Source organism: Zeus faber, assembly GCF_960531495.2.
Source record: "Zeus faber genome assembly, chromosome: 16".
Taxonomy (NCBI): domain Eukaryota; kingdom Metazoa; phylum Chordata; class Actinopteri; order Zeiformes; family Zeidae; genus Zeus; species Zeus faber.
The window spans coordinates 6,569,350-6,595,404 of NC_137202.1; the positions used below are offsets into that span (position 1 = coordinate 6,569,350).

At 43.5% G+C, this 26,055-nt stretch overlaps 1 protein-coding gene across 1 annotated transcript in view; it reads left to right on the top strand.

Moving 5' to 3' along the window:
• Positions 1-1,861: 1,861 nt before the first annotated feature.
• The window catches only part of sema4ga (sema domain, immunoglobulin domain (Ig), transmembrane domain (TM) and short cytoplasmic domain, (semaphorin) 4Ga), a gene marked incomplete at both ends in the record, with an annotated part of 31,060 nt that continues 6,866 nt past the window's right edge, over positions 1,862-26,055 (top strand). Inside the window, 8 exons of the mRNA XM_080017028.1 lie at positions 1,862-1,979; positions 12,382-12,530; positions 14,408-14,470; positions 14,656-14,754; positions 15,670-15,763; positions 15,848-15,961; positions 20,570-20,724; positions 23,919-24,094. Of these exons, the coding sequence (XP_079873154.1) occupies positions 1,862-1,979; positions 12,382-12,530; positions 14,408-14,470; positions 14,656-14,754; positions 15,670-15,763; positions 15,848-15,961; positions 20,570-20,724; positions 23,919-24,094 (968 nt within the window). The remainder of the gene's footprint in view (positions 1,980-12,381; positions 12,531-14,407; positions 14,471-14,655; positions 14,755-15,669; positions 15,764-15,847; positions 15,962-20,569; positions 20,725-23,918; positions 24,095-26,055) is intronic.

Here is a 26,055-nt window from a genome sequence, read left to right on the forward strand (position 1 = left end):
GGCTGCCGTTGCCATGGCACCCGCACTTTGGGACAGCTGTTACTCACACTTGAAATAGTGTATTTGATAATCCTATGTATGAGTGTATATTTCTGTGTTCGAGTTAAGAGCTAGTTCATTGGATTCACTTGTAAGTTTATCTATTGCAGTGGTCCTCAACTCGGGGTCCGGGGACCCCTCAGGGGTCCTTCAGGAGGTTCCAGGGGGTCCCCAGCAAAATGATTATTAGTTAAACTCGACCGTTATTTGATTCACAAGATGTAAGCACCACTGGAGAATGTACAATGATGACAGTTTGGATCCTAGTGTCACTGTTAACTCCCCTAACTACAGGATAGACATTCAATCATATCTAACAATAATAAATCGTCTCACATTCAGGTCCCAGAGACTAAATCTTATCAGATGGGGTCCGTGCCCTAATGCGTAGCAAATCGAAGATCCTTGATGTGAAACGGTTGAGAGAAACTGATCGTCTAATGGAAAGCACATAGAGGGACATAGACATACAAAGTGTGCGTGTGTGAGTGTGTGTGTGTGCGTGCGTACGTGTGTGTGCGTGTGTGTGTGTGTGTGTGCGTGTGTGCATATGTGTGTGTGTGTGTGTGTGTGTGTGTGTGTGTGTGTGTGTGTGTGCGTGCGTACGTGTGTGTGTGTGTGTGTGTGTGTGTGTGTGTGTGTGTGTGTGTGTGTGTGTGCGTGTGTGCATATGTGTGTGTGTGTGTGTGTGTGTGTGTGTGTGTGTGTGTGTGTGTCAAAAAGCAGATAAGAGTTTGCCTGTTTGTGTGGGAAAAAAAGGAGATCATTGGAGTGCCGGAGTGGAAGGGTCAAAGAGCGGGACGGGGAAAGATTGAAGCAGATGTCCCCAGTCCTCGAAATCAAAGTGGACAACCCCCCCATCCATCCATCCATCCATCCATCCATCCATCCATCCATCCATCCATCCTCTCTCTCTCTTTCACCGCCTCTCTTCAATGCTCCAAAGGAATGTTCTTTTGCTGGAAGAGCATTGGCATTCATAGCATACGTCTTATAAATATCGCATTATCTTTCCTTTGGCATGCCTGTGCCGGACGAAAGACACCACAACGTGTCTTACCTTCTATCGCCCTGTCTCTCTCCCTGTCGCTCTATTTGATCTCTAAGCTTTTGCTGCCGATGCTCTGTGGGTGAAGTTATTTCCAGCATTCTGTCTCTACAATGCGGCCGCGGCTCAATCGTAGGTGGACGAAGCGGTTTGCTGTTTGTTTGTTTGTTTGTTTGTTTGTTTGTTTGTTTCCTCTGTTGCTGGACCGGTGTGATCTAAAAGCTGCCGAGATGTTATTAAGTAAAAAACACACTTTGGGTTTCATCTATCGATCTATCTAAACGAAAGGCATGCTATCAGACCAAATACTGAGGTTCATTTCAGGTTTCATGATTTATTTAGACGACAAAACGATCTATCCATTTGCCACTTATTCGTGGGGAGGTTGCGATCTTGATCTTCACCGCAACTCGATACCGCTTAACGACGATGAACAACAAAAACAACAACTCATTATCCGCCCACATCTGCACAGTGGGTGATGTTTCCCGGCGTGCACAAGGCTCACACTGTTCCTTTTGTGTGATTCCCTTCTGCAGGAACCTTTTTCCGCCTCCCCACCTTCGGCACCGTCCCAGAGCCAGAGACGCACCAGGCGGGCCGGCCTGCTCTTCAGCGCGTGTGTGTGTGTGTGTGTGTACGTCTTTTTGTGTGCGTGAGCGTGTGCGCTTCTGAAAGTGTGGACGGGCGGCTGCAAGAGGGTGAACATGTTTGTGTGAAACCCTCTGGATGCTGGACGTGCGGCCGGTGAGTCCAATGAGGCGCGCCGCGGCGATGCGAGCGGCACTGCTGTCCGCGCTGCAGTCCCTGCTGCTGTGCGTGGTGGCCGGCCACCCCTTCAAAACCCCCCTGGACCTAGACACCACGCCACGCGTCACCGTGACAACCAGCGGTGAGTAGGAAACGGGCACGCCGGAATTCCATCGGTACCTGGACCGAAGTAGGGGGATGCCGTCACTTCTTTGCTTTCAACTTTAAAGGAAGGTTTTACAAATTATAATGGTGGCGACTGGTCACCACCGGTGGTCTGCTTCAGTGATTCCCAACCCCTGGTGCCAGAACCCCGCAGGGGGGTCGCGAGAGATCGAATGATGGGGCCGATTTGAGGTTCATGTTTCCTAATAGACAAAATCTAGGTTGATAATTGATAGGGCTGGGCGATATGGCCAAAATCTTCAGGTAATCATATATCTTGATGATATATCACGATACAGCACGTTTTTTTGTTTATTCAATTAATAAATAGTTTATATAAAATAAACACATGGTAAAACCTATTCAGTTATATAGTAGAGGCAATTTCATAGTAGAGGCAAAACAAAAAATAGCCCTGCATTGCCGGCTCTGCGCCCCGATCGCTCTCTCTCTCTCTCTCTGATGTGCCAGCGATGGGGCGCCCGTGATCAGAGCGTCACAACAGTGTTTTTATTTTAGATGTAGGTTATTTTATTTTTTACTCTGTTTCCTTATGGTACGAAACAAGCACCATGCGTGATGGGGACACAATCTCATCTCGTACGCATGTCCCCCCACTACAATCCAGAGCCCCTGCAAAAAGCCCTGTGACGTAAAATATTGCCGTAAAGCAGTTCTGCCACTGATTCGTGACATAGCGATGTGAAATGTGATGCGAAACGATGTGTAACAAAATATACAGTACACCGGTCAGCCATAACATTAAGATCACCACTAATAACCACTAATATTGTGTAGCTCCCCCTCGTGCTGCCAAAACAGCTCTGACCCGTGGAGGCATGGACTCCACAAGACCTCTGAAGGTGTCCTGTGGTATCTGGCACCAAGACATTGGCAGCAGATCCTTTAAGTCCTGTAAACTGCGAGGTGGGGCCTCCATGGATCGGGTTTGTTGTTCCAGCACATCCCACAGATGCTCCATCAGATTGACATCTGGGGTATTTGGATCCCAAGTCAACGAGCAAGCTGCGATGCACTGTGTGTTCTGACACCTTTCTATCATAGCAGCATGAACTTTTTCAGCAATTTGTGCTACAGCAGCTCTTCTGTGGGATCGGACCAGATGGGCTAGACTTCACTGCCCATGTGATTAATGAGCCCATGGGTGCCCATGACCCTGTTGCCGGTTCACCGGTTGTCCTTCCTTGGACTACTTTTGGTAGGTACTAACCACTGCATACCAGGAACACCCCACAAGACCTGCGGTTGTGGAGATGCTCTGACCCAGTCGTCTAGTCATCACTATTTGGTCCTTGTCAAAGTGGCTCAGATCCTTACGCTTGCCCATTTTTCCTGCTTCCAACACATCAACTTCAAGAACTGACTGTTCACTTGCTGCCTAATATATCCCACCTCTTGACAGGTGCCGTTGGAACGAGAAGAGCAATGTTATTCACTTCACCTTAACCTGGTTTTAATGTTGTGGCTGATCGGTGTACAGTATATACGGTGGTCATTTTTATATATCGTCATATCACAGAGCCCTAATACTTGGTAAGTTCAGGCTCGTCTGCCAACGCTGGCCATGTCGATACAGACAGCAGTAGTGAGCATTGTGGACGCTATAGACATGAAAGTTGGTGAAATGTTCCTTTAACACTTTAATTTGAGTCACAGAATTGATCAACAATCTCTTTTCTCTCTCTTCGGGGCCCTACTGTATAATTGTGATGCAGACATCACACGCACGTTAACACCCACAAGCTGTTTGATTGAATGGTGAATTATTTTTTCAACCGGGCTCCGACTGAAGCCTGGCACCCAGACAGAGGAATGTTCTGGATGGGTTCTCCAAGGAACAGGCGCTGGATCGCGCCGAGCGCTCGCGCACGGATCACTGCCGCGCACCCAGAGACCTCCACCACACGGTGTGAGGTGGAGGAGAAGCTCTGTAACCATGACAACCGTTGTAGTAAGGTTATGGTAAACAGTGGGGTTTTTTTCCCTCTCCGTTTGCGTGTATCTCTGAAGACCTTGGAAGTGATGTTGTTGCTTTTCATTTCATGCCTTAATTTATGCAAATGTATGACTTCATTTGTAATGTAATAGACCATATAAAAGAAAAATAGTCAATGGCAGCAATTTAAAATATATATTTCTTTCACCGCACTCATGTTGCGTTTGTGTCATGTGTTTTTTCTTTCCTGTGGTATTTTTGGTTATACACATTTTCCCTCTCTCTGTCTTCTCTGTTTCTCATTTTATGCTTGTCTTGTGTTTTTATGCTAAAAACGCCAAAACAAATTCATTGATTGAGCGGTTTGGCATCAACAGAAAGGGTCTTGAATTTTGAATATTTTCTCCCGCCTTTTCAACGGAATCTGAATTTTGTTCAGCTTTCACCCATAATTAGTTGTTTTTTTCTTGTTAATCTGGCGGTGAATCAATGTCACTACACACTGGAGCACACTGAAGTATTCGGATGGCTCGGCCTCGAAGCGTAGTCGCGTCTGGAGACCCGCGAGAAGGTGATGGAAAATACACACGAGCCAGACTTTGCTCAGCGCTCGCGCGTTTATTTGCTATATGACTCAAAAAATTGAGGGACCAACTGCGCGAGGGTAAAACTGTGCGTGTCCACGTTAAGAGAAAGACTGTATGTAAAACACCGACTGTAACAGAGATGAATACGTGGAAACTCAGATCAAATGTTCCCAAGAGAGAAAAAAGACTTGAGATCAGAACTCGCCGTTTGGTCAAAGGATAAAGAAAGTTATGTCAAAGTGCGACTGCAGTCGGGTGCAAATTGGTATCATGCTGTGCGTTTACATGCACTAACACCCAGAGGAAGCTCAATATTCCGGTTAAGATAAAAAGGTGTTTACACGAGTTTGGAGCAACACGACTACTAAAAAAACCGGAGTTGGCACGGCGAGCGGTGTTTTGGCCGATTGGAAAAGCTTGCCTCCTCTACGATCCCCCACTTCTTGACACTTTCGCTCTCGCTTCCCCGCTCAAGGCGTGCGTGACTGGCGGTCGTCGCGGCGACCGTTGTTCATCCGTCCAGACAACCTTTTTCTTGTGCATCCCGATCACATCCGGGTTGAGGTGGTTACACGCCACGATAAATGGAATGACGGAGGAGAAACCCGGCGCTGTTCATCGGGTGGTGCTATTTCCAGTTTAACTCCATTAAGATAGTGGGGCTGAGGTGTTTACATGACAGTTGCAATATGTGTGTGTCCCTTGTCGGTATACAGTAAGTCTGTGTGTGTGTGTGTGTGTGTGTGTGTGTGTGTGTGTGTGTGTGTGTGTGTGTGTGTGTGTGTGGTGTGTGTGGGTGGGTGTCTTCTTGCGCCCTTTGCCCTGTCATCTGATCGCAGATTCAACCTCCACTATTTGTTGATGCGGCGATGCAGGCGTGCAAACACTCATATTCTGTTCTTTCTTCCATGACGTCGACCAAAATCTTCCACCGCGCACAACTTCAACAAAAAACTACAAATCCTCCTCCTCCTTCCCTCCTCCTCCTCCTCCTCCTCCTCTGAAGGTCTCTTACTTTTCTCATATTTCTCCCGTTGTTCCTCCTTCTCCTCCGCTACCGTCGTCCCAAGTCTATTCGCCTTCCAACTCCACCTGCCCTCCGCACTTTCTATTTACATTTCTTTGTTTTTTTTCCTTCTCTCTCTCCTCTTCTCAGCGGCGAGGACGCCCGAAGAGGTGCACATTTTCGGCTAATGCCAGTAATCTTTGTGTTTCTTAGCGAGTCTCAAAAAAAGCCTCAAAAAGTACGTGCACGGCTGGGGGTGAAAACACACGCGCACACACACACATACACACACACACACACACACACACATGCACAGTGGTTTTCAACATTTCAACAATTATGGTTCTACAAAAACATTAAAAAAAAAAAAAAAAGAAATACAGAAAAATAAAAAACAAACCCGTGGGAGGGGGAGAGACGAATGTTGAAGAGTGTGAGACAGTGAAATGGGAATTTGTCCTCGACCTCAGACCGGGGCCGTTCAGCTGCAGAGTTCCAACTGGTTTGTAATTTCGGGAAACCAGGCGAACGCAACATGTACCTAATCCTCTTTATTCAGAGAGTGGAGCCACGGCTGTAAGAAGCGGCCAACAATGACATACACATAGACCAAATCAAATCCCAGGAAATATTATAAAGCGCTGACTGCGTGTGTGTGTGTGTGTGTGTGTGTGTGTTTGTGTAACAATTGAGGCAGTGCAACTCGCATGCCTCAAAGTTCTGTGGTTATATTTGCGTGTGTGTCTGTAGGGCGGGAGGGCTGCTCATGAACACCGTGTTCTATCCTGATCACCTGAGGTCCTTCAGCATGTTTGCTCAGTAATAAGCTCGTCTCTCTCGTTTCACTTTCTCATTCTACACCACACTTTAAACTCGCATTTAACCCATTTGGCCGGGGCCACAGCCACGCAACGTGAGTTGGATCCGATCTAGATCTAAGAGAAAGGTTTTAATTAAAGATTTTGGATTAATGGATGTGGGCTCCAGGTCGATTTCAGACTGAAGGAGCTGACTTCGTGACCTTAGTCTAGGACCTCCTAGTCTGGAAGTAATTCATCTTTAATTAAGCAACGTCTCAGAAAGGCATTTTTTTTTAATGCTGGATTAATTGAAGTAGGATTAGTTGAGTTCTGATTGAGACTGAACCCGAAACCACCCCTTAACGTAATAAACGTAATCATCACCCAGGATTAAGTCAAACCCCCGGTTGATTCGGCTGCGTAGTTCCTTCCTCCGCCCTGTGCCGCTCGGGTGGGGTGGGGTGGGCTCGACATGTCGCCCGGCGTCGCCCGGATGCTGCCACCGCCGCCACTGCCACCGCCGCTGTGGCCGCCGCCGGTCCTCCACCGGTCCTCCACCGGTCCTCCACCGGTCCTCCACCTGCCAAGCAGGTAGAGCGGGTTCATGATGGGATTTCGCGGCAGGAAACACTCATGTTTCGTTTTCACTCTCAAACCGACTCCCGCTGTAACGCTGGGGCAGAGACATGAGTTGAGGATGCGCAAAATCTATTTTTTTAATACTCGTCTTGTCACCGGAGGGCATGAATATCTAAATAGAGATTAGAGTTGGCTTGCGCAGGCAAAGCAACTTTGGAAAATGTAGGGCATTGTCATTCATCTTTTTAAAGGCCACGTATCCTTAATTTTTTATTGTTTTGGTATAAAAAAAAAAAAAAGCCCGATTTTGTAGGCCACACCGATATAAATGCCATGACATCATGTCCGGACCACAAAAACGAAAATGAAAAATGTATCAAACCGCTCAGAGGAAGCTCGACGGAGAGCCTTTTTATTCCACCGAGAGTCGGTGCGCCGCGGGAGCGAGCTTAAAAGGGCGGCGTGCCGAAGACGGATTTCTGGAAACGCTTTATGGCTCTGGCTTTATCTTCATTGCATTCAATAAAATAATGGATTGAGATTGAGACGTTTTCGTTTCTTTCTTTCGCTTTCGACCGGCTTCTCTGCTCCCCTTCCATGACCACCTCTGTTGACCTGTGACGGGAGAATCTTGTTATAGAGATCCCATTGAACTCATGCATTAATCAAATATTTACCAAAATGATGGTTTTAAGCCCCGTACAATGGGTATAAAAATATCTTCATGCATTTTTCCAAGCTGTCCTCCGCCCGCCTAACTCCAAGAAAAATTAAAAGTAAAATAAAAAAGTGTACCACGTCTCCCGTCGAGTGGAACGGGATTGACTCATAACAGGATGTGGCTTTGAAGCTGGAGGGAACAGAACGGGTACGAAAAAAACGCGAAATCTTGTTTCGCTGAGAGCGGCTTCCCCGCATGTCATTTCCTGGCAGTAAACATATCCCAGGAAGCAATTAAGTCGGCGGTGAAATATTAAAACCGGGACAGAGTGACTCGCGACCGAAAACTTCTATGGATAAGTTGAGATGGGATGGAAAGTAAGGTAATCTATGGACTCTATTTAAAGGAGGTCGTTGGGGAGGGGGTGGTCATCGAAAAAAATATGATAAGAGATTTTTTTGACCCGTCGAGTATTTGAGAGAGTCAGCGTGGACTTTGCTTCTCTGGGTGCAGATGCAATCAGTGTTGTGTGGCTTCACTGACGGCGGGGGAAAGGATGATGCTGCCGAAATCGGCGGAGTGGACTCGGCGCGGAGGAGACCTCACAGGAGTGGATAGGAATCTTAATGACGGCTTATTTGATAACCGCTCTCTCCAGTCTTCGGGGAGGGGGGAGGGTTTTGACTTGAGAACTTGAAAAAAAAAAAGAAAAGAAAGGAAAGAAAAAAGAAAAGAAAGGCACTGGCTGATGAAAACGAAAGTTGGGATTCTGAGCCAGGGCGCGGCGAGTTCCCCTGTTCATTTATAGGCATCGGAGGTAGCGGCGTTCCCTTCCAGATCGGCTCAGTTTATGTCCTTAATTGCTTTCTATCTCACACACACACATGCACACACACACACGCACACACACACACACACACACACACACACACACACACACACACCACACACACACACACATACACACACACACTGTCGCTTACAGTGACAATAATAATAGTAATGCTGCTATTTTCTTAAATCAAGGAAGAGCCTCCCAAGGTAAATGAGCAAATGTTTAAATTATTGTAATGGTATTTAAACGACCCACTTCCTGTTACATTCAGGTTGTGTGTGTGTGTGTGTGTGTGTGTGTTGTGTGTGTCTTTTCTGCTTTTCGTCCTCCTTCTCTTTGCTGCTCCACCCAGCTTGACTTCAGAGTAGCTGGTATCCAGCCCTAACACCCAATTCATCCTTGCCAAAGCCTCGCCTCAATCCAGATCAAATGACGAAATTTCAGGCTCCCAATTTCGACGAGGGCGGAGGCCCAAACTCCCAAGTCCTCTGCCTTCCGCCCTCCTGTCTCCTCCATCCTGTGTTGCTCCTTCTTCTTACATACCTCTGGCTTTCATCCGGAGCCATAAACTATTCTCTTTAAGCTTATACTCCTACTCTGCTCTTCGATTTTCCCCCCCGAGTGTCCTTTTTTTTTTTTTTTTTAAACCAATGAGGAATCCAGCTGCTTCTCAGGGACCTATGGATGAAACTATCCCCAATTTGAGCATTGTAATGTCACAGTATAATAAATTGAGAGACTCTAAGCTCCGCCTTTTTTCATAATGCTCCTATCACACCTACTTGACCGTCGCTACGCGCCATGAAGACCGAATAACATTTTGGGAACCAGTATGCGGTTCCCTCTCCACCGACGGCAAAGGCAACGGAACCGATTGTAACTTGTTCTTAACTTAACATCTACAGTGAGATCTCCAATTGGCTTTAGAAGTTGCACTATTTGAAAGAATGTGTGAGAAGTGAACCCGGCTAAAATGATGAAAATGCTTGTTCTAGCCGAGAACAAGCCCAACTTTATTTTTTTTTTTTTTATTTTGGTGAAGAGCTGAGATGCGATTCCTCGACCCATGTTTATAACTTTTAATCTGTGGTCACGGGTGAATTTAGATATATTTTTTTTATAATTTCACCCATTGTTACACCATATTTGCCCGTTCCACCAAGCCCTCGAGACTCACAAACCCCAAGAATCGGTCCAACTAGATTGGACAAGAGGCGTTCCATTAGTGCTGGCGGGAAGTCGTGTGCATCACTTCACGCCACACAGGAGGCTCTTCATTTGTTGCTCCATCCTGAAGCAACTATCTTCAGTGGCGGAGCTGAATAAACTGCACAAATAAATAATCTGTTTTTTCAAATAATGCTTTTATTTCTAGCGGTGATTATCGGCCTCATAGCATCAGTCCCTTTTGTAATATTACTTCATTAAAGTTATTTGTCATATCACAGCTGCATGGTGTGTTAGAAAGTGATCAAAAGGCGTTTTTGCATCGAACAGTTTTGCGGACTCCCTGAGGGGAAATAAGAAGTGGGGAGGTCCCCCGAGAACTAGATACTGTCATGGGATTTTTCTCTGGTTGTGTTCGCACTGGAACTCTGAAGTGATGTCAGCCAATGGGGTCTCAGCACGAATTCCGTGTTGTATTTACTGATTTCACCTTATCAGTCCACCAAAATGTGTTTCTGAACAAATCTGGATTTGAATCTTCACTTATATTCGATCTACAAGGTGTAATTTAAAAGTTTGCTCCGACTTTCGTAAGTCACAGGCTTGCATCGGGACACCGCACGGGGATTTTTTTTTTTTTCATTCGATAAACATCAGAAAATAAAATAAGTCAGATAAATATATCTACAATAACACTACTATTTTTATTGGTATTTATTTTTATCAAATATTTTTTCATCACCGCTGAGTGTACCTGGGCTGGTCCCCACCTAGAGCGATGCCTCCAGCTGAACTGTCCTCAGTGCGCCGGGCGAGGCGACCATGGACTTACGTCTGGACCAATCACGTGCACTTACGTCACTGAAGGTTCCTCTTCAGGAAGAACCTTCCTTAGTAAGAGCTAAAAGAAAGTCCCTCAAAAACGGCGTTCTAAGAACTACGATCGCTCCTAGTTCCTGCAGTGCGGCCCATAAATAGGGGACGGTACCTCCTCAAAGTTCATAGAACTATGAAAATGTTCAGGTGGTGCCAAAACGCCTTGTATTTATACAGATAGACTGTACGCTATCAGCAAATGCTCACAAACACTTTGTCGTGTGTGCACACATTGTAGTTCACATTTAGTAAATATTTTACTAGATAATAATATTGGTTGTGGGAACGTCACTGTAAAAACAAACCTGTGACCACACACGTGATTTAACCACAGGGTGCAAGTTCTTTTTTTTCCTTTCTTTTTTGTTGTTGAAAAAAGCTGAGTTGTTTGAATAAGTTGATTTGAGTTGACGCTACTTCATGTGTTTAGAAGTTGCACAACCAGGAGAGACTTAAGTGATTACACTGCGAAAGGAAAGTTTTGACTCGCTTTGTAAGTGTTCTAGCACTGTGTGAGTGTTTGTGTGTGTGTGTGTGTGTGTGTGTGTGTGTGTGTGTGTGTGTGTGTGTGTGTGTGTGTGTGTGTGTGTGTGTGTGTGTGTGTGTGTGTGTGTGTGTGTGTGTGTGTGTGTGTGTGTGTGTGTGTGAGAGCCTCATTAGTATGGTGCGCTGTCAAACAGCTCTGTCCAAATATAGCCTGGAAAAGAACGTAGATGGGGACCAGCAAAACTTTGTAATGTAATTGCCTTCAAGCCAAGAAATCTGCACAGACTCCCGACTATTGTGTCTCTGAAAACAAATGCATGGCTAAAGGCGTGAGCCAGACAAAAAAAATAAAAAACAGGTTGTTTCCATCAGGTAATTTTTTCAAATACCCAGTTCCCAACCTTAAAATTCCTGTTGCTCGCCCAGTTTTATTTATTTATTTATATATTTTATTATTATTATTATTATTATTATTATTATTATTATTATTATTATTATTATTATTATTAATAATAAATAAACAATGTGGTTATTATTATTATTATTATTATTATTATTATTATTATTATTATTATAACAATACTATAATAATAATAATAATAATAATAATAATATATATTTTTTATTAAGACATAAACCTTTTCCTTTTCCTGACACCATTGAAAGGATGTGATGAAAGATTTGACGACACTGACTATGAACTGCACTGAGGTATTTTGGGGTTGCATACGGTAACATTTCACACAATCCGTGCACATGTTTTGGATGGATTAAAGTTGAAAAAGTGCTTGGGTGGATAAAAAAAGGCATTAATTACATTTATGTCATCAACATTTCCTCGCAGTGTAAAATTAGGCATGAGCTCCTAAGAGTGATTTGTGAGTTTTTTTTTACTTACTTACTTTTTGGATTTTTTTTTTGGGGGGGGGGGGGGCGTATTGTGAAGGGATTGATGAATAACACATCTCTTCTTCTCTCTTCCTTCATTTCTCTCCTCCTCTTTTATCCACTCCTGCTTTTCTTTCTCCTCTCTCCTCTTCTCCCCCTCTCCTCTCTCCTCGCCTCACTCTCAATCCATTCCCTTTTGTTTCTTTCTCCTCTCCTCTCGCCCCGTCTCCTGTCCTCTTCTCTCTCCTTCTCTACCCTCTCCTGTTCCCCTCTTCTCTTCTCCTTTCTCTTCCCCTCTCCTCTCCCCCCTCACCCCCTCCCACTCTCCATCAATTCCTTTATCTTTCTTAACTCCCCTCTTCTATTCTCCCCCTCCTCCTCCTCCTCCTCCTCTCCCCCTCTTCATTATCCTCTCCTCTCCTCTTTCCTCTATTCTTCTCCCCCTTCTCTCCTCTCCTCTCCTCTCCTCTCCTCTCCTCTCCTCTCCTCTCCTCTCCTCTCCTCTCCTCTCCTCTCCTCTCCCCTCCGCTCCTCCAGGTCTAGAAGGCTGCAGGCGGTTCTATTCTTCGGCGTTGAACTACAACACTCTGCTGCTGCGAGGGGACAGCGGCCGTGTCTTTGTCGGGGCCCGAGGGGCCGTTTTCTCCCTGGACGCCTCTGACATCTCAGCCGCCCCTGCCCCGACTGTGAGAGACTCTGTTTACACGTGTCGAAATATGTCCAATCCCCAGCACGCCGTCATTCGCATTCCGCAGCGACGTTCGAAAAACCCAAAACTCTGACACACAGGCCTCAATCTCGCAGTCTGAGCGGGGCCGGTGTTTATAACAGCGCGGCGTCGATCGGTCCTTTATCCTCGCGACTTGTTATTTCGTCAGCGTTTCCTTTTTCCTCATTACTGTTTTTCTTTTTTTTTGCCGACATGATTTCACAACAATAACATCCATTCACGCATTTCAATTTCTATAAAATGTTGCCCGCCCAATATCATTATTCGATTGCAGAAGCGTCAACAACTAGTAACCACAGCACATTGTGCATGTCATTACGTCTTTTATCAGACCGCTTTTCTGTGAGTTACATTAAGTGCATTTTGTCAGTAGTAGTCAAACCAACTGTATATCACAGTTACAGATAACCCTTCTATACTGTAGGAATAAGTAACATTACTAGATTTACGCAATCTTTTTTAGTAAAGGGAGATAGAGATCCTCATGAGATAGACAGGGAAGTGCAGTTTTTCAACGATTCAACATCTTTTAACCGTTATTATTATTATATGATTTTGATTGATTGGTTAAATCAATGAATTTCATTAAACCTACCAACAGACCAATTTTCAGGTGGTGATCTGTCAATCTCCCCCGAATATTCCTATTTCATATCATGGCCATGATGCATATGAACACATGGAAAAGGTAAGGGAGGGAATTGTTCGCATCCAGTCAATACGCCACTTCATTCCCACCCGCAGGATGGAGAAAATGCAGAACTAGGCATCGCAGGATGATAACCTACCGTTTGACTATATAAAAAGATTTGCCCCCTCGCCGTTTTTAACTGCCCCCTCAGTCAGGTTGTCCTGGCGCCGGGCCTGTCCTGATGCGATCCTACGAGGATCTGGTTACAAAAGCCTACGCAGTGTGAATGCAGCTCCCAGGTGCAACTGCTGGCGTCCCAGCCAGCACTGTAAACAAATGTGTGTGCTTTGTCAACTTTGTGTGTTACATAAGAGCTTCAGCACATGACAGTTGACCTTAAGGGGCCGTATCGGTGTGAGATTGATTTTTGAGACCGTTTTCTAGTCGGCACACGCGCTCTACATGACGCCCCCGACCATTTTGCCGGGTAAGAAAAAGATTAGAAGGAGATTAAAAGATTCTCGTTATTCTTCCCGTGACACACACACCACAACACATGCGCCCATGTGGCGACGCCACCAACACACACACACACACACTGGATGAGGGCTCACACGTTCAAGCAATGTGGTGAGAAACCAATTTTAAAACGATGTCATGGGCTGGGTGACAACTATAGCGACGGTAACGTATTTTCTGCATAGGTTTTGCCCGTATTTTGTATTTTTTATTTAAAAACAGGCACAAGCGCCATTGCATTAAAATACAACAAAATTCTGAAACTTTGACAAAACTTAAACACAATTTGATTCCTGTCGGTTCCTTTAAAATAGATTCTAATTCACGATTCATGATTATAAATCTTCTTAAACATAATGTTATTATTATTAAAAATAATACACCTACTAATACAATTATATTATTTATAACACTTCATCAAAATTTTCAGATGTTTTTGTCCAAAGCGACAGTATGAGCAGTGTAATTGCAGTGTATGAGCAACATGGGGTTAAGTGTCTTGCTCAAGGACACTACAGGAGATTACTAGACAACCACTCTGCCTCCTGAGTGACTGAGCTACTGCCCCCTGTAACATAAGACATTTTCTTAATTGTCTATAAATATTTTCCTTAGAAAGTAATTGGTAGGAAACAACTGTTTTGGTGTCTGATCTCCAGCTGTGTGTGTGTGTTGTGTATTAGATCGAGTGGGAAGCCTCCCTGGAGCAGAAACAGCAGTGCCTCAGCAAAGGAAAAGACAATAAGGTATAGAATTAATAGCCTCTCCCGTAGTCCTTTTTCTTTTCTTTTTTGTGTATTTTTTTGTCCCCCTGTGCATCAGTATTCACCCCCTGAAATTAATTTATTGTCTCTCTCTCTCTCTCTCTCTCTCTCTCTCTCTCTCTCTCTCTCTCTCTCTCTCTCTCTCTGTCTCTCTCTCTGCCTTCTAGACGGAGTGTTTTAATCACATCCGCTTCCTCCAGAGGTTCAACTCCACTCATCTCTATATGTGTGGGACTTATGCCTTCAAACCGCTGTGTGCATACATAGTAAGGCTCTGCAACAATACTTTTTTCTTACATGGATTATTGTGTCGGTTTACAGTGTGTTCCCTGAATACATTGCTGAGCTTTGTACCGCTCAAACTTGGGATGGAAATAGTTGTTTGATTTTTTTTTTTTTTTTTTTTGTTCCACTTTTAGTATTTGCTGCCTCCCCTGTAAGCTAAAAACCATGAGACAGTCAAGAGCATTGAAAAGACTATAGGTTCCAAGGCCGGGATGAGCCTAAATTCACAAAAATGTATTTCTAAATTATTTTAATCATTATGACCATTAACGACAGTAAATATGTTAGATTACATTTTAGGGGGAAGGTATTTTAGAATAGAGGCCTGCTGCCTCTGCGACCCAGAAAAACGGCCTGAGAATGGATGGATGGACGAATGGATGGATGGATGGATGGGTGGATATTGGATATTGGATGGATGGAAGGAAGAATGGATGGATGGATGGGTGGATGGATGGAAGGAAGAATGGATGGATAGAGGATGGGCAGATGGATGATGGAGGATGGATGGATGAATGGATGGATGATGAATGGAGCGATGGATGGATGGAGGGATGATGGATGGATGATGGGTGGATGGATGGATGGATGATGGAAGGATGGATGAAGGGATGATGTATGGATGGATGGATGGATGAAGGGATGATGGGTGGGTGGATGGATGGATGGATGGATGGATGGATGGAGAATCATTTACTATGTGGAATACTTTTCTCCGCTGAAGTTATATAACTGGACTTACTTATAAAATCTTGGCATTCTAGTTAGAAAACAATTTCAAGAGAGCATTACGTCTATATGCAAGACTGATCACCCTGTTTTATCACAAATTAACCCCCTTATTTGTGATAATAACCAGCTAGCTGTACGTTTTCCCTTAATGTCTCCCCCTCTAGGACGAGGAAAGGTTTGTGATGTCGCCCCAGACCGAAGAGGGCAAAGACAAGTGTCCTTACAGCCCGACGACGGGCTACACCGGCCTCATCGTAGGTAATGACAGCTCCCCCCCAAAACTTATACCGAAGCACCCGGCAGTATGTCGGCCCTGCTGCACTGACAGCTGTTTCCCTCCAGACCAGCAGATGTACACAGCGTCCCAGTACGAGTTCCGCAGCTTCCCAGACATCCGCCTCAACGCTCCGCCTCCCGTGCTGAGGACCGAAGACGCCCCCACACGCTGGCTGAACGGTGAGTGTTTCTGAAATCCACTCCTCCTGTTGGAATTATGGGACGGGATCGTAAATCTGCAGCAACGTGGGCTCCGGGCCCGCATCCACCCTTCCCAACGTTCCTTGGAAAGGGCCTTGAGTTTATACTATTTCCAAAAGCCAGCGTTGTGTGCTTTAGTCTTGCATTCCAGTTTGCAACATGGGTTCTTGTTCTAAAATAGAAATGTAATTATTATTATTTGGGTTAGGTTAGCTGCAGATACTGCCTGTTTCATATTCATGCAGTGACACCACACTCAATATATAAAGCAAAAAGATAAAATCATTACCATAGTAATGTGGTTAACCTGTTATATAATAAAATTTATTTGTATAGCACTATAATTAACAAGGTTACAAAATGCCTCACAGGAAAATACAACAGATGATAACAGCACAGAAAAATGATCAGCAAACCCAGTAACTTAAATCTGTCAACGCTAAAGAATTTTTCAACACTTTCCTATTAAAGAAAGTTTTAAGAGGGGATTTAAAAGATGCTAATGATCTAGCCTGTCACCTCTGGTCACAAGCCGGGATAGAGGAATAACCTGCAGAGCTGCATCCACCGGTCTCAGGCACATAGGGAGTCAATAAATCCTTTATATAATTTGGAGTGAGGCCATTTACGGCTTTAAAAGTGATCAATAAAAATGTTAAATCAGTATGAAATAAAAAGTGGCAGCCAGTGTAAGTTGGCTAGGACAGGGGTAATGTGTTTGTATTTCTTGGTGCCTAATAAAATTCAGGCAGCAGCATTCTGCACTTGTTGTAGTCGGTGAAGGGAGCTCTGACTGACGCCGGGAAAAAGTGCATTTTAGTAGTCCAGGCGGGAGAAAATAAAGGCATGAATAACTTTGTGCAAAATCATTGGGAGACTAGAATGATCTGATTTTGGACATTTTCTTAACCGAAACAAGCAAGACTGGACAACATTCTTGACGTGACCCTCAAAACAGAGATCTGCATCGAAAATTACACCAAGATTTCCGTCAGCCTGCTTGTTATTATTGGTCAGTCTAGCAAGCTTCCTGGTGGAACGTGTTTGACCAATGTCTATGACCTCAGATTTATCATCATTCCGTTTTAAAAGGTTCTGGGACATCCGACATTTTAGAAGGAGAGGAACATATAGCTGTGTGTCATCCACATAACTGATGGGAAACACCATGGTTCTGGATGGTCTGGCTGAGGGGAAGCATGTATATCGAAAACAATGGAGGGCCAAGAATGGGCCCTTGAGGAACACCACAGTTGAAATCATCAAGGTTCTGTTGGAAAGGTATGAATGTAGGCGTTGTAGGGCAGTTACCTTAAGACAAACCCATGTTTCCAGATGGTGCAGGAGGACAGCGTGATCAATTGTGTCGACCGCGGCGCTAAAATCTTAAAGCACGAGGACCAAGTACTCACATCTATCTGCTGTTAACAGTAGATCACTAGAGACCATTACAAGGGCTCTCTCTGTGCTGTGGCGAGCTCTCAAAACTGACTGAAAGCTGTTAAAAAATATTGTTATTGTTCATAAAAGCGATTAATTGGGTTTAAATGACTTTCTCCAGTAACTTAAATGAAAAAGATCATTTCGAAATTGCTTGGTAATTATTGAGTGATCGAGGAATCCAGATTTGCTTTATTCAGCGGTTGATTGTATGTTTGACACCGTTTGGAAAAATTAAATAACCGAGTGGTGTGATGTTAGTAGTTTGAAACTGGCTGAGGGAAGCAAGGTTATTGGTGAATGCTCTCTATCATCCCGATAAAATGAAAAGCAAATTTCTTCTGTCCAATCATTTCTGGTTCCAGATCTGTTCTGCCTGATAACAATGAATAACATTTTGGGCCTATGATTGTTTTTAGACGTTGTGTCTGAAAGGTATGCTGATCTCGCGTCTCTTACTGCTGTCTGATAGTTTGCCATAAATTAACTGCGGGTGTTGTGAATGATTGCTGATTTAGTTATTTTCAAATTGCGTTCATATTTCCCGCAGAGGCGTTTCAGGGATCGGATGTAATCATTAAGCCAGGCGAGGGTGTTTGATTTGGGCTTTCTGGTTCTCAATAGCGCAATGAGGTCCAGAATGGAAAGACGGTTACTGTTCAAATAAGTTAATAATTCATCCGGAATTTTGTGGGAATGTAGTGGGAATAAAACAGCTGGAGAAGGTGTCACGGAAGTTGACTGCAGAGTCAGCAGTAAAAATGTTAGATCCTACAATGGAAAAAACAAAGAAGAGGAGGATAAAAGAGGTTTAAAAATTACAGCTTTGCGGTCCGATACAAAGACATCTAGCGAATCCACATTCTCCGTGCAGAAACCAGATGAAAGTACCAGATCAAGGATATGGGCACTGGAATGTGTGGGTTCTTTAACTGATTGTAGCAGGTTGAATGATTCAACAAGGTCCAGGAGCTCACCAGGCACGGGGTTGGAAGGGCAACATACATGGATATTAAAGGCCCAGAATAAGCACTTTGTCATACTTATATAAAACAACGGAAAAGAGTTCATTTAATTCTGCGATAAAATTGTTGTTCCTACGTGGTCAATAAACACACAGTAGAGGAGCAGGACCTGTTATAAGTAAAGCTTAAAACCTCAGATGAAATGGAATTACCAAAATAAATAAGAGGGCGCTTAAAACAAGTCTTAAACAAAAAAAACAGCCAAACCACCGCCTCTCCTGCAGCGTCGGGGGGTGGGGGGGGGGGGTGGAAATGATTAAAAATCCGGGGGCGTGACCTCCACTAAGACAGCAGAATCTGTAGGAGCCAACTATGTCTCAGTTACCATCAGAAAGTCAGAGTTATTCGAAATAATCAGCTCATTTATTATGACTGACACAGTGACCTTGCGCTTCGGAGGCCAGCGTTCCTGTGTCACGTCTAGAGACGAGGGGCAGTTGGGCAGATGCCCGGCTGAGGAGACACAGGTTGGAAGTATTACAGTAGCTCCCCCCCGAGGCCTTCTGGGGCAATAGGGCCAATTGTTGCAGATTACCGGAATTGCAGAAACGACTGACAGGTGGGGCTCAGAGCCCCCTTTTTTAGGGGGGGGTCGGAGGTCGGGGGGTCAGCAGCTGGTGCCACATACAAGTGCCTGACACCGTCAAAAAGCTCCCTAAGAAATCTTTGAGATGCCGCTTGACACTGTATGTCAAGCTTTTCCATCAATTACCACGGTTTAAACATATTTTGTATTGTGCATGATAAAATTATGAATATTTTCAGTGTAAAGGGATTTTGAACATTACACTCATGCCTAATGACGGCCGTTCCCATGCTCAACTATGTGTGATTAGTTGCTGCACCGAGTTGTGGGTTGATACCATTAATTACACAGCTTTGGTACACCTTCTAGTCATTTTTGCCACCACTCGAGAATGGGGGAAAAGGGTAAAAAATACTCCCAAAGGACCACCTGATGACCTCATGACCTTGAAAACACTGTGATGCAGCATTAAGTGCATCAAAATTTGAGATTTGTGTGATTTTGATGATTGGATGACAAGCACTATTTTCTGAAAATGGCTCAGAGAAACCCACTTGTCTTCACTGTACTTGGACATCCCATACATTTTCTGATTGTTCTAGGTGTTTAGACTCTGGGTCTAGTGTTTCATGAGGCTGTGATTATCCTAGAGGTCACTATAGGTCATTTTATACAGTAAGGTCAAGTTTAAAAAAATGCTGTAATCACATTGAAATGGTTAGGCTTTGGATTCACAAGAGTCTCAGCTTTGTAACCGTACACAATTCCTACAATGACTGTTTAGGTACCACAGTGTGCAGAAATAGATAAAAGGAAAAAAAAGCCCCAAACAAAACATATTTTCACTGCGTGCAGAAAACGATGTGTTTAGGACCCTGAAGCGAAAAATACCCTATGTAGCTGACATATGTCAGGCATGGCTAAAAAGGTGAGACTCTTCTGCGGTTCTAATGAGCCACATCAAGATGTCTGAATGAAATTCAGACATCTTGATGTGAAAGGTGAAGGGACCCCTTTGAAAATAATCATGCCCATTTACTTTTGTCAAAATATTGCAGAATTTGGAGCTAGGTTACCCCCACTTCTCAGCATCTGACATGCAGTTACAGATTCATCTGGAAGTCTGGTTTCCAAGAATACTGGAAGCTTTAAAACTGAGCTTGCAAGAGCCAACGGCATTCATTTAGTGTTTTATTACCATTTTTATTTTGATCCCTATTTTTTTTATTATTTTATTTTATTTATTTTATTTCCATTTCTATTACCATTTAAATTACTATTTTGTATTTATATTGCCACTTTCATTATTTATTTATATTGCTGCTATTATTATTCATTTCATGCACCTTTTTCCGACTTTTTTCTTGAGCGAGTGTTGTTTTTTCTTATGCTATCTTATATTATGTAACCTTTCCTATGTCACGTATTTTATATTCACACACATCTTATTACTACATGAATACATGAAATCTCTGACCCTAGTGTCACTTGTTTACGGCTCCATATGAATTATGCCCTCATTGTCGTGCTAATTGGCTCAAGTGAAACCGATGGAGTGAAAGCATCTCAAAGCGTCCTATTTTTCCGTCCGTCCAGAGGCGGATTTCGTGGGCTCGACGCTGGTGAGGGAGAGCAACGGAAGCCACGCCGGAGACGACGACAAGATTTACTTCTTCTTCACCGAGAGAAGCCACGAGCAAACGAGCAGCCACAGCCACAGCAGGGTGGCACGCGTGGCACGCGTCTGCAAGGTGAGGGGACAGACAGGAAAACACAGATGGAGACAGAGGGGGGTCCACCCCATGTTCCATCAACATGAAATGAAGAATAATGTCCTTTTTATATATATATATATATATATATATATATATATATATATATATATATATATATATATATATGAATAAAGCTATGAATATAAATATATACATAAATAATTAACACACACACACACACAGAATAAATAAATAAATAATTAGATAAATAAATAAATAAGTACATTTAGTAAAAAAAAATTATAATTTTAATAAAAAAGAAAATCCATGAATTTCCATACCTGTGGTATATACACAAAAAATGCATGATCTGAATGTACTTGTTAAGTGAAATGAAATGGCGTTTGTGGACAAGTTGCTTCCAGAGCTGCCCTCTTACTCAAACACCCTTGTATCGTACATTACAGTGAATAAAAACAAGAAATTCAGGTGTCACAGCAGCAAAAGGCAGTGCAAGTGAAGAAAGAGATAAGAAGTTAGATGGAGATACAAAAAAAGAGTTAATTCAATTAAATACATCAATCAAATTAAGGTTTATATAATGAATATATAATTATGCAGATCAGCATGTTTTATCAGACAAGATTAATTTTTAATAGGCACCCAGAACATACGGTCGATACACTTGTGACAACGGGAGATGGAGGAAAAAGAAGGAGATATTTTTTTGGTGATGTGGAGCAATACATCACACGTTTGGGTGTTGGGTGAAAACCGGGATGGCAGCGGAGGTAAACATAACAGATGAGGTCAGCAAGGAGGAGGAGACAGATCTTTTTTTTTTTATTTATTTTTTTTTTTTAGTAACTGGGCCCCGGAGGTGGTGCGAAGAGCAGATGCTGTGTTTAATGAATGGCCCGAGCAGCCGTAGGTGGCTACAAGTGGGACGGATAAATGACTCGCTTTTCCCATTATCCCAGGAACGAGTTGCTCCTCGCCTGGTTAGCAGCACCCCTCCATCCTACAGGGCTTTAATGTCTGACTCCTGGTTCTACTCCACAGACTGTCTATCTGTCTGCTCCGAAAGCTTGTTTTCCCTTCTCTCTGCGGAAAACCCCTCGTGACTGCAGAAGAAATCATGTTCGCCATGAAGCCTGCATTAAAGTTTGGAATCAAAAAAGGTGTCAAGTCAAGTCAAGTCAAGGTTTATTTACAGTATATAGCACATTTCATACACAGGGCAACACAATGTGCTCTACATAGAGTAACGATATAATCAAAATACAGGTGCAAGTGCACAATATAGATATCAACAGTTGTTTGTGCAACTACACAAAGAGGTAGTGCAAAATATACAAATCTCATCACACAATCTCACACATACACACACACACACACACACACACACACACTAAGAATATAGTAATGACTGTAGTGAAAAGTAAGGGTTTTTTTATGTGGTAAAAAAACCCACAAAGAAAAGCTGACATCAAAGAACTTTGCCTAAATAGAAGCACCTCATTATGTCCTTTCAGCTCCGCTACACCCTTTGTCATCGGCTCTCCAGTGGAATCGTTACCTCAGGCCACATTTCATTATGAGCAATATGTCTGCTGTCACTTTGTGTGTCAAGAATGGTTACTTGAGCTTTGTACACTGTGTGCGCATGTGTGCGTGCGTGCGTGTGTGAAAGCACACTTTAAGGTTGAAAGCGCTATGCGTGGAAAGACTCCCGACAAACACTCACATACAGAGAGGATAAGATATGATGAGATGAGACTTTATTAATTTCCCGGGGGGAACAGACACACTTAAATAAACACACACACACACAAACACACACACACACACATAGACATGCACAGGGACAAATTCAAATATACAAGCACACACACGCACGCACACACACACACACACACACACACACACACACAAATGCATGCGTAATCAGCAAATGTGTTTGAGTCATCTGATCATTAAATTAAACAAAACGCTGTTGTTTGTTAAACCTAGAAATATTTTTTGTTTTTCTCAACTTAACATCTAAACCTTCATTTCTCAATGTTAATTTGAGCAAACCTAAAACTGGCTTGACAACATTTTAGACCATTTTGTGTGGTCTGAATTCAGTTTTTGTTAAGCTGTGGTATCGGGTCAGGACATCCATGCCCCACACACCCTAACCCTACCCAACAGATATTATGAATTTGCGATCAATGGACTGATCGAGCCGATCAATCTCCAGCTGAACAAGCTGGGGGCGAACTCAGCTGCGTTTAACTGACCTGGCCCTAGAAAAGGGCCCATCTCAATTCATCTAGATATAAAATACTCAGCTTTGGAAATAATTTGATTCTTAAAAAAAACAAAAAAAAAAACCCCTCATAACTCACATCAAACTTCCATAAAGTCAGCCGGCAGGCAGCGTGTTGGACGCCGGTGTCTTGGGACCTTCCTCTTCCTGAAGTTATCATTAATGCTTTGCTTTGGCGCCTGTTTCATGGTTTTGGAGGTTAATCCATCCCTCTGTGTGGCCTTCAGGCTCCTCGCTCCTTTCGCTTTGCTCCGCACTCCACAGCTTGATTAACACAACATCGCCATCCACACCCTGCTCTTTGACTCATTTTTTCAGTATTGTTCATTATTCATAGGTTTATTTTAGTTTTTAGTTTTTCGTTTTTCGTTTTTATTGCACACTGCCAAATTGATCCAATTCCATCTTCTAGTTAATTTTTATTTCTAAGTTTAGTGAATATTTCTAAATTTGCTTGTTATTATTGATTCATTTATTTATTTATTTATTTATTTTTTTCTGTTTGTTTTTTTTGTTTATTGTTTATCATTAGACTTATTGTACATTGCCACATTTATATTTTTCATTGTTTGTAAAATGTAAATAACAAAAAAACCTAAAAGGTTTTTTTGTTATTTACATTTTTTTTATATCTTCAAGTACATTTTCATAATATAAATTGTCAACTTTTTAGCAAATTCTTCGGTTTATTGTATATTTACATTTCAAATGATCAAAATGTTCTCATCACTTTATTATAATTGTCGATCTATCTATCTATCTATCTATCTATCTATCTATCTATCTATCTATCTATCTATCTATCTATCTATCTATCTATCTATCTATCTATCTATCTATCTGTCTGTCTGTCTGTCTGTGTATCTATCTCTCTCTCTATCTATCGATCTATCTATCTGTCTCTCTTTCTCATCAGGGGGACAGGGGTGGCCTCCTGACGCTCCAGAAGAAGTGGACGTCCTTCCTGAAGGCGCGCCTCGTGTGCTCTCTGCCCGAGTTCGACTTCCACTTCAACGCTCTGCGCAGCGTGTTCGTGCTGCGGGGCCGCGCGCCCGGGGACACGCTGTTCTACGGCATCTTCGGCCTCGAGTGGTGAGCGGGCGGTGGTGGGCGGGGTGCTTGGACCGGGGCACTCGGGTTTCTGTTGGAAAGGGGTCTTTAAGGACACGGATGTAAATGATGGAGATGAAAGGCGGCGATCGATTGGGGCTGTGAGTGATGGAGGACAGGAAGGGACCGGATGAAAGGCAGAGCGAGAGGCGCGGCAACTTTTTGATGTGGAGAGGGAGAGGAGCGAGCTTGGGAAAGGGTTTCAAATTTGAATGTCTACTTGCGCAGAGCTGCATATAAATTGTGAATTGCAATTCAGATGGAGAGGTACAAAGTGCGACGAAGCGTAAAAACCTTGGATGGATTCTGCTTTTGGTGTTTGGATAAATTAAAAACATTATTTTATGCACTAGAAGTATGTGGTGTGATCTTGCTAGTCTGCTATCAACAGGATAACTGCTCATTTTGAGCTCTAGATATAGAGCTGCTGTGTATACACACACCGATCAGCAACAACATTAAATCCACTGACAGGTGAAGCCAATTACATCACTGATCTTGTTTCAATGGCACCTGTCAAGCGGTGGAATATATTAGGCAGCAAGTGAACAGTCAGTTCTTGAAGTTGATGTGTTGGAAGCAGGAAAAATGGGCAAGCGTAAGGATCTAAACCACTTTGACAAGGACCAAATAGTGATGGCTAGACGACTGGGTCAGAGCATCTCCAAAACGACAGGTCTTGTGGGGTGTTCCTGGTATGCAGTGGTTAGTACCTACCAAAAGAGCTCCAAGGAAGGACAAGGAAGGAAGGAAGAAAGGACAACTGGTGAATGGGCAACAGGGTCATGGGAGCCCATGGACTCATTGATGCACGTGGGTAGTGAAGTCTAGCTCGTCTGGTTCGATCCCCAAGTCGAGCTGCTGTAGTACAAATGGCTGAAAAAGTTAATGCTGCTAATGATAGAAAGGTGTCACAACACACAGTGCATCACAGCTTGCTGTGTATGGGGCTGCGTATTCGCAGCCCGCTCAAAGAGCCCATGCTGACCCCTGTCCACCGCTGAACCTACAATGGGCACGTGGGCATCAGAGCTGGACAATGGAGCAATGGAAGAAGGTGGCCTGGTCTGATGAATCACATTTTCTTCTACATCATGTGGATGGCTGGGTTAGGGTCCGATCGAGCATCTGTGGGATGTTCTGGAACAAGAAGCTTGATCCATGGGGGCCCCACCTCACAACTTCCAGGACTTAAAGGATCTGCTGCTAACGTCTTGGTGCAAGATTCCACAGGACACCTTCAGAGGTCTTGTGGAGTCCATGCCTCCACGGGTTAGAGCTGTTTTGGTGGAACGAGGGGAAAGCTTCACAATATTAGTGGTGGTTTAAATGTGTGTCTTTGATCTTGCAGTTCTTCTCAAAAGAATCAAAACATTGAAAATGGAATTCTAAAGTAAAATACTCCTGTATAATTTATCTGATGATATAGCTGGCCTTATGCTACTATATCCCCAGAGGATGAATAAAGCGTCATCTTCATTAAAAATATAAAGGAAAACTTATTTCTGTGACACTAGGGTCAGAGAAATAAGTTTTGTGTATTTTTTTAAACCTAAATTTTTTTTTCATTTTGATCGTTGGGAATCAATCCAAGTGGTTGGTATCAGAATCTTTTAAATTGATTATTGAGCATTGAGAGAAGAACGTTATTCTCTCCCTTCTGGATCAATGCAAAAGATCCTGACGGTGATGGTTTTTCGGTAAAAAAAACCACCAGAGTTTATCTAACGGGTTGGCCAGGCGAGCGTTCAGCTTCCACATGTGGCATATGGTGTCGATATGATCACAGATGGTGGTCAAAGTGCCTCCCTCTCTCTCTCCCCCTCCCTTTCTCTATCTCTCTCTCTCTCTCTCTCTCTCTCTCCCTCTCTCTTCCTCTCCTGTCCTCTCCGCCCTGCCTCCACATTCATCATTCTGTGTACCACTCTCTGCCTCCTACACTC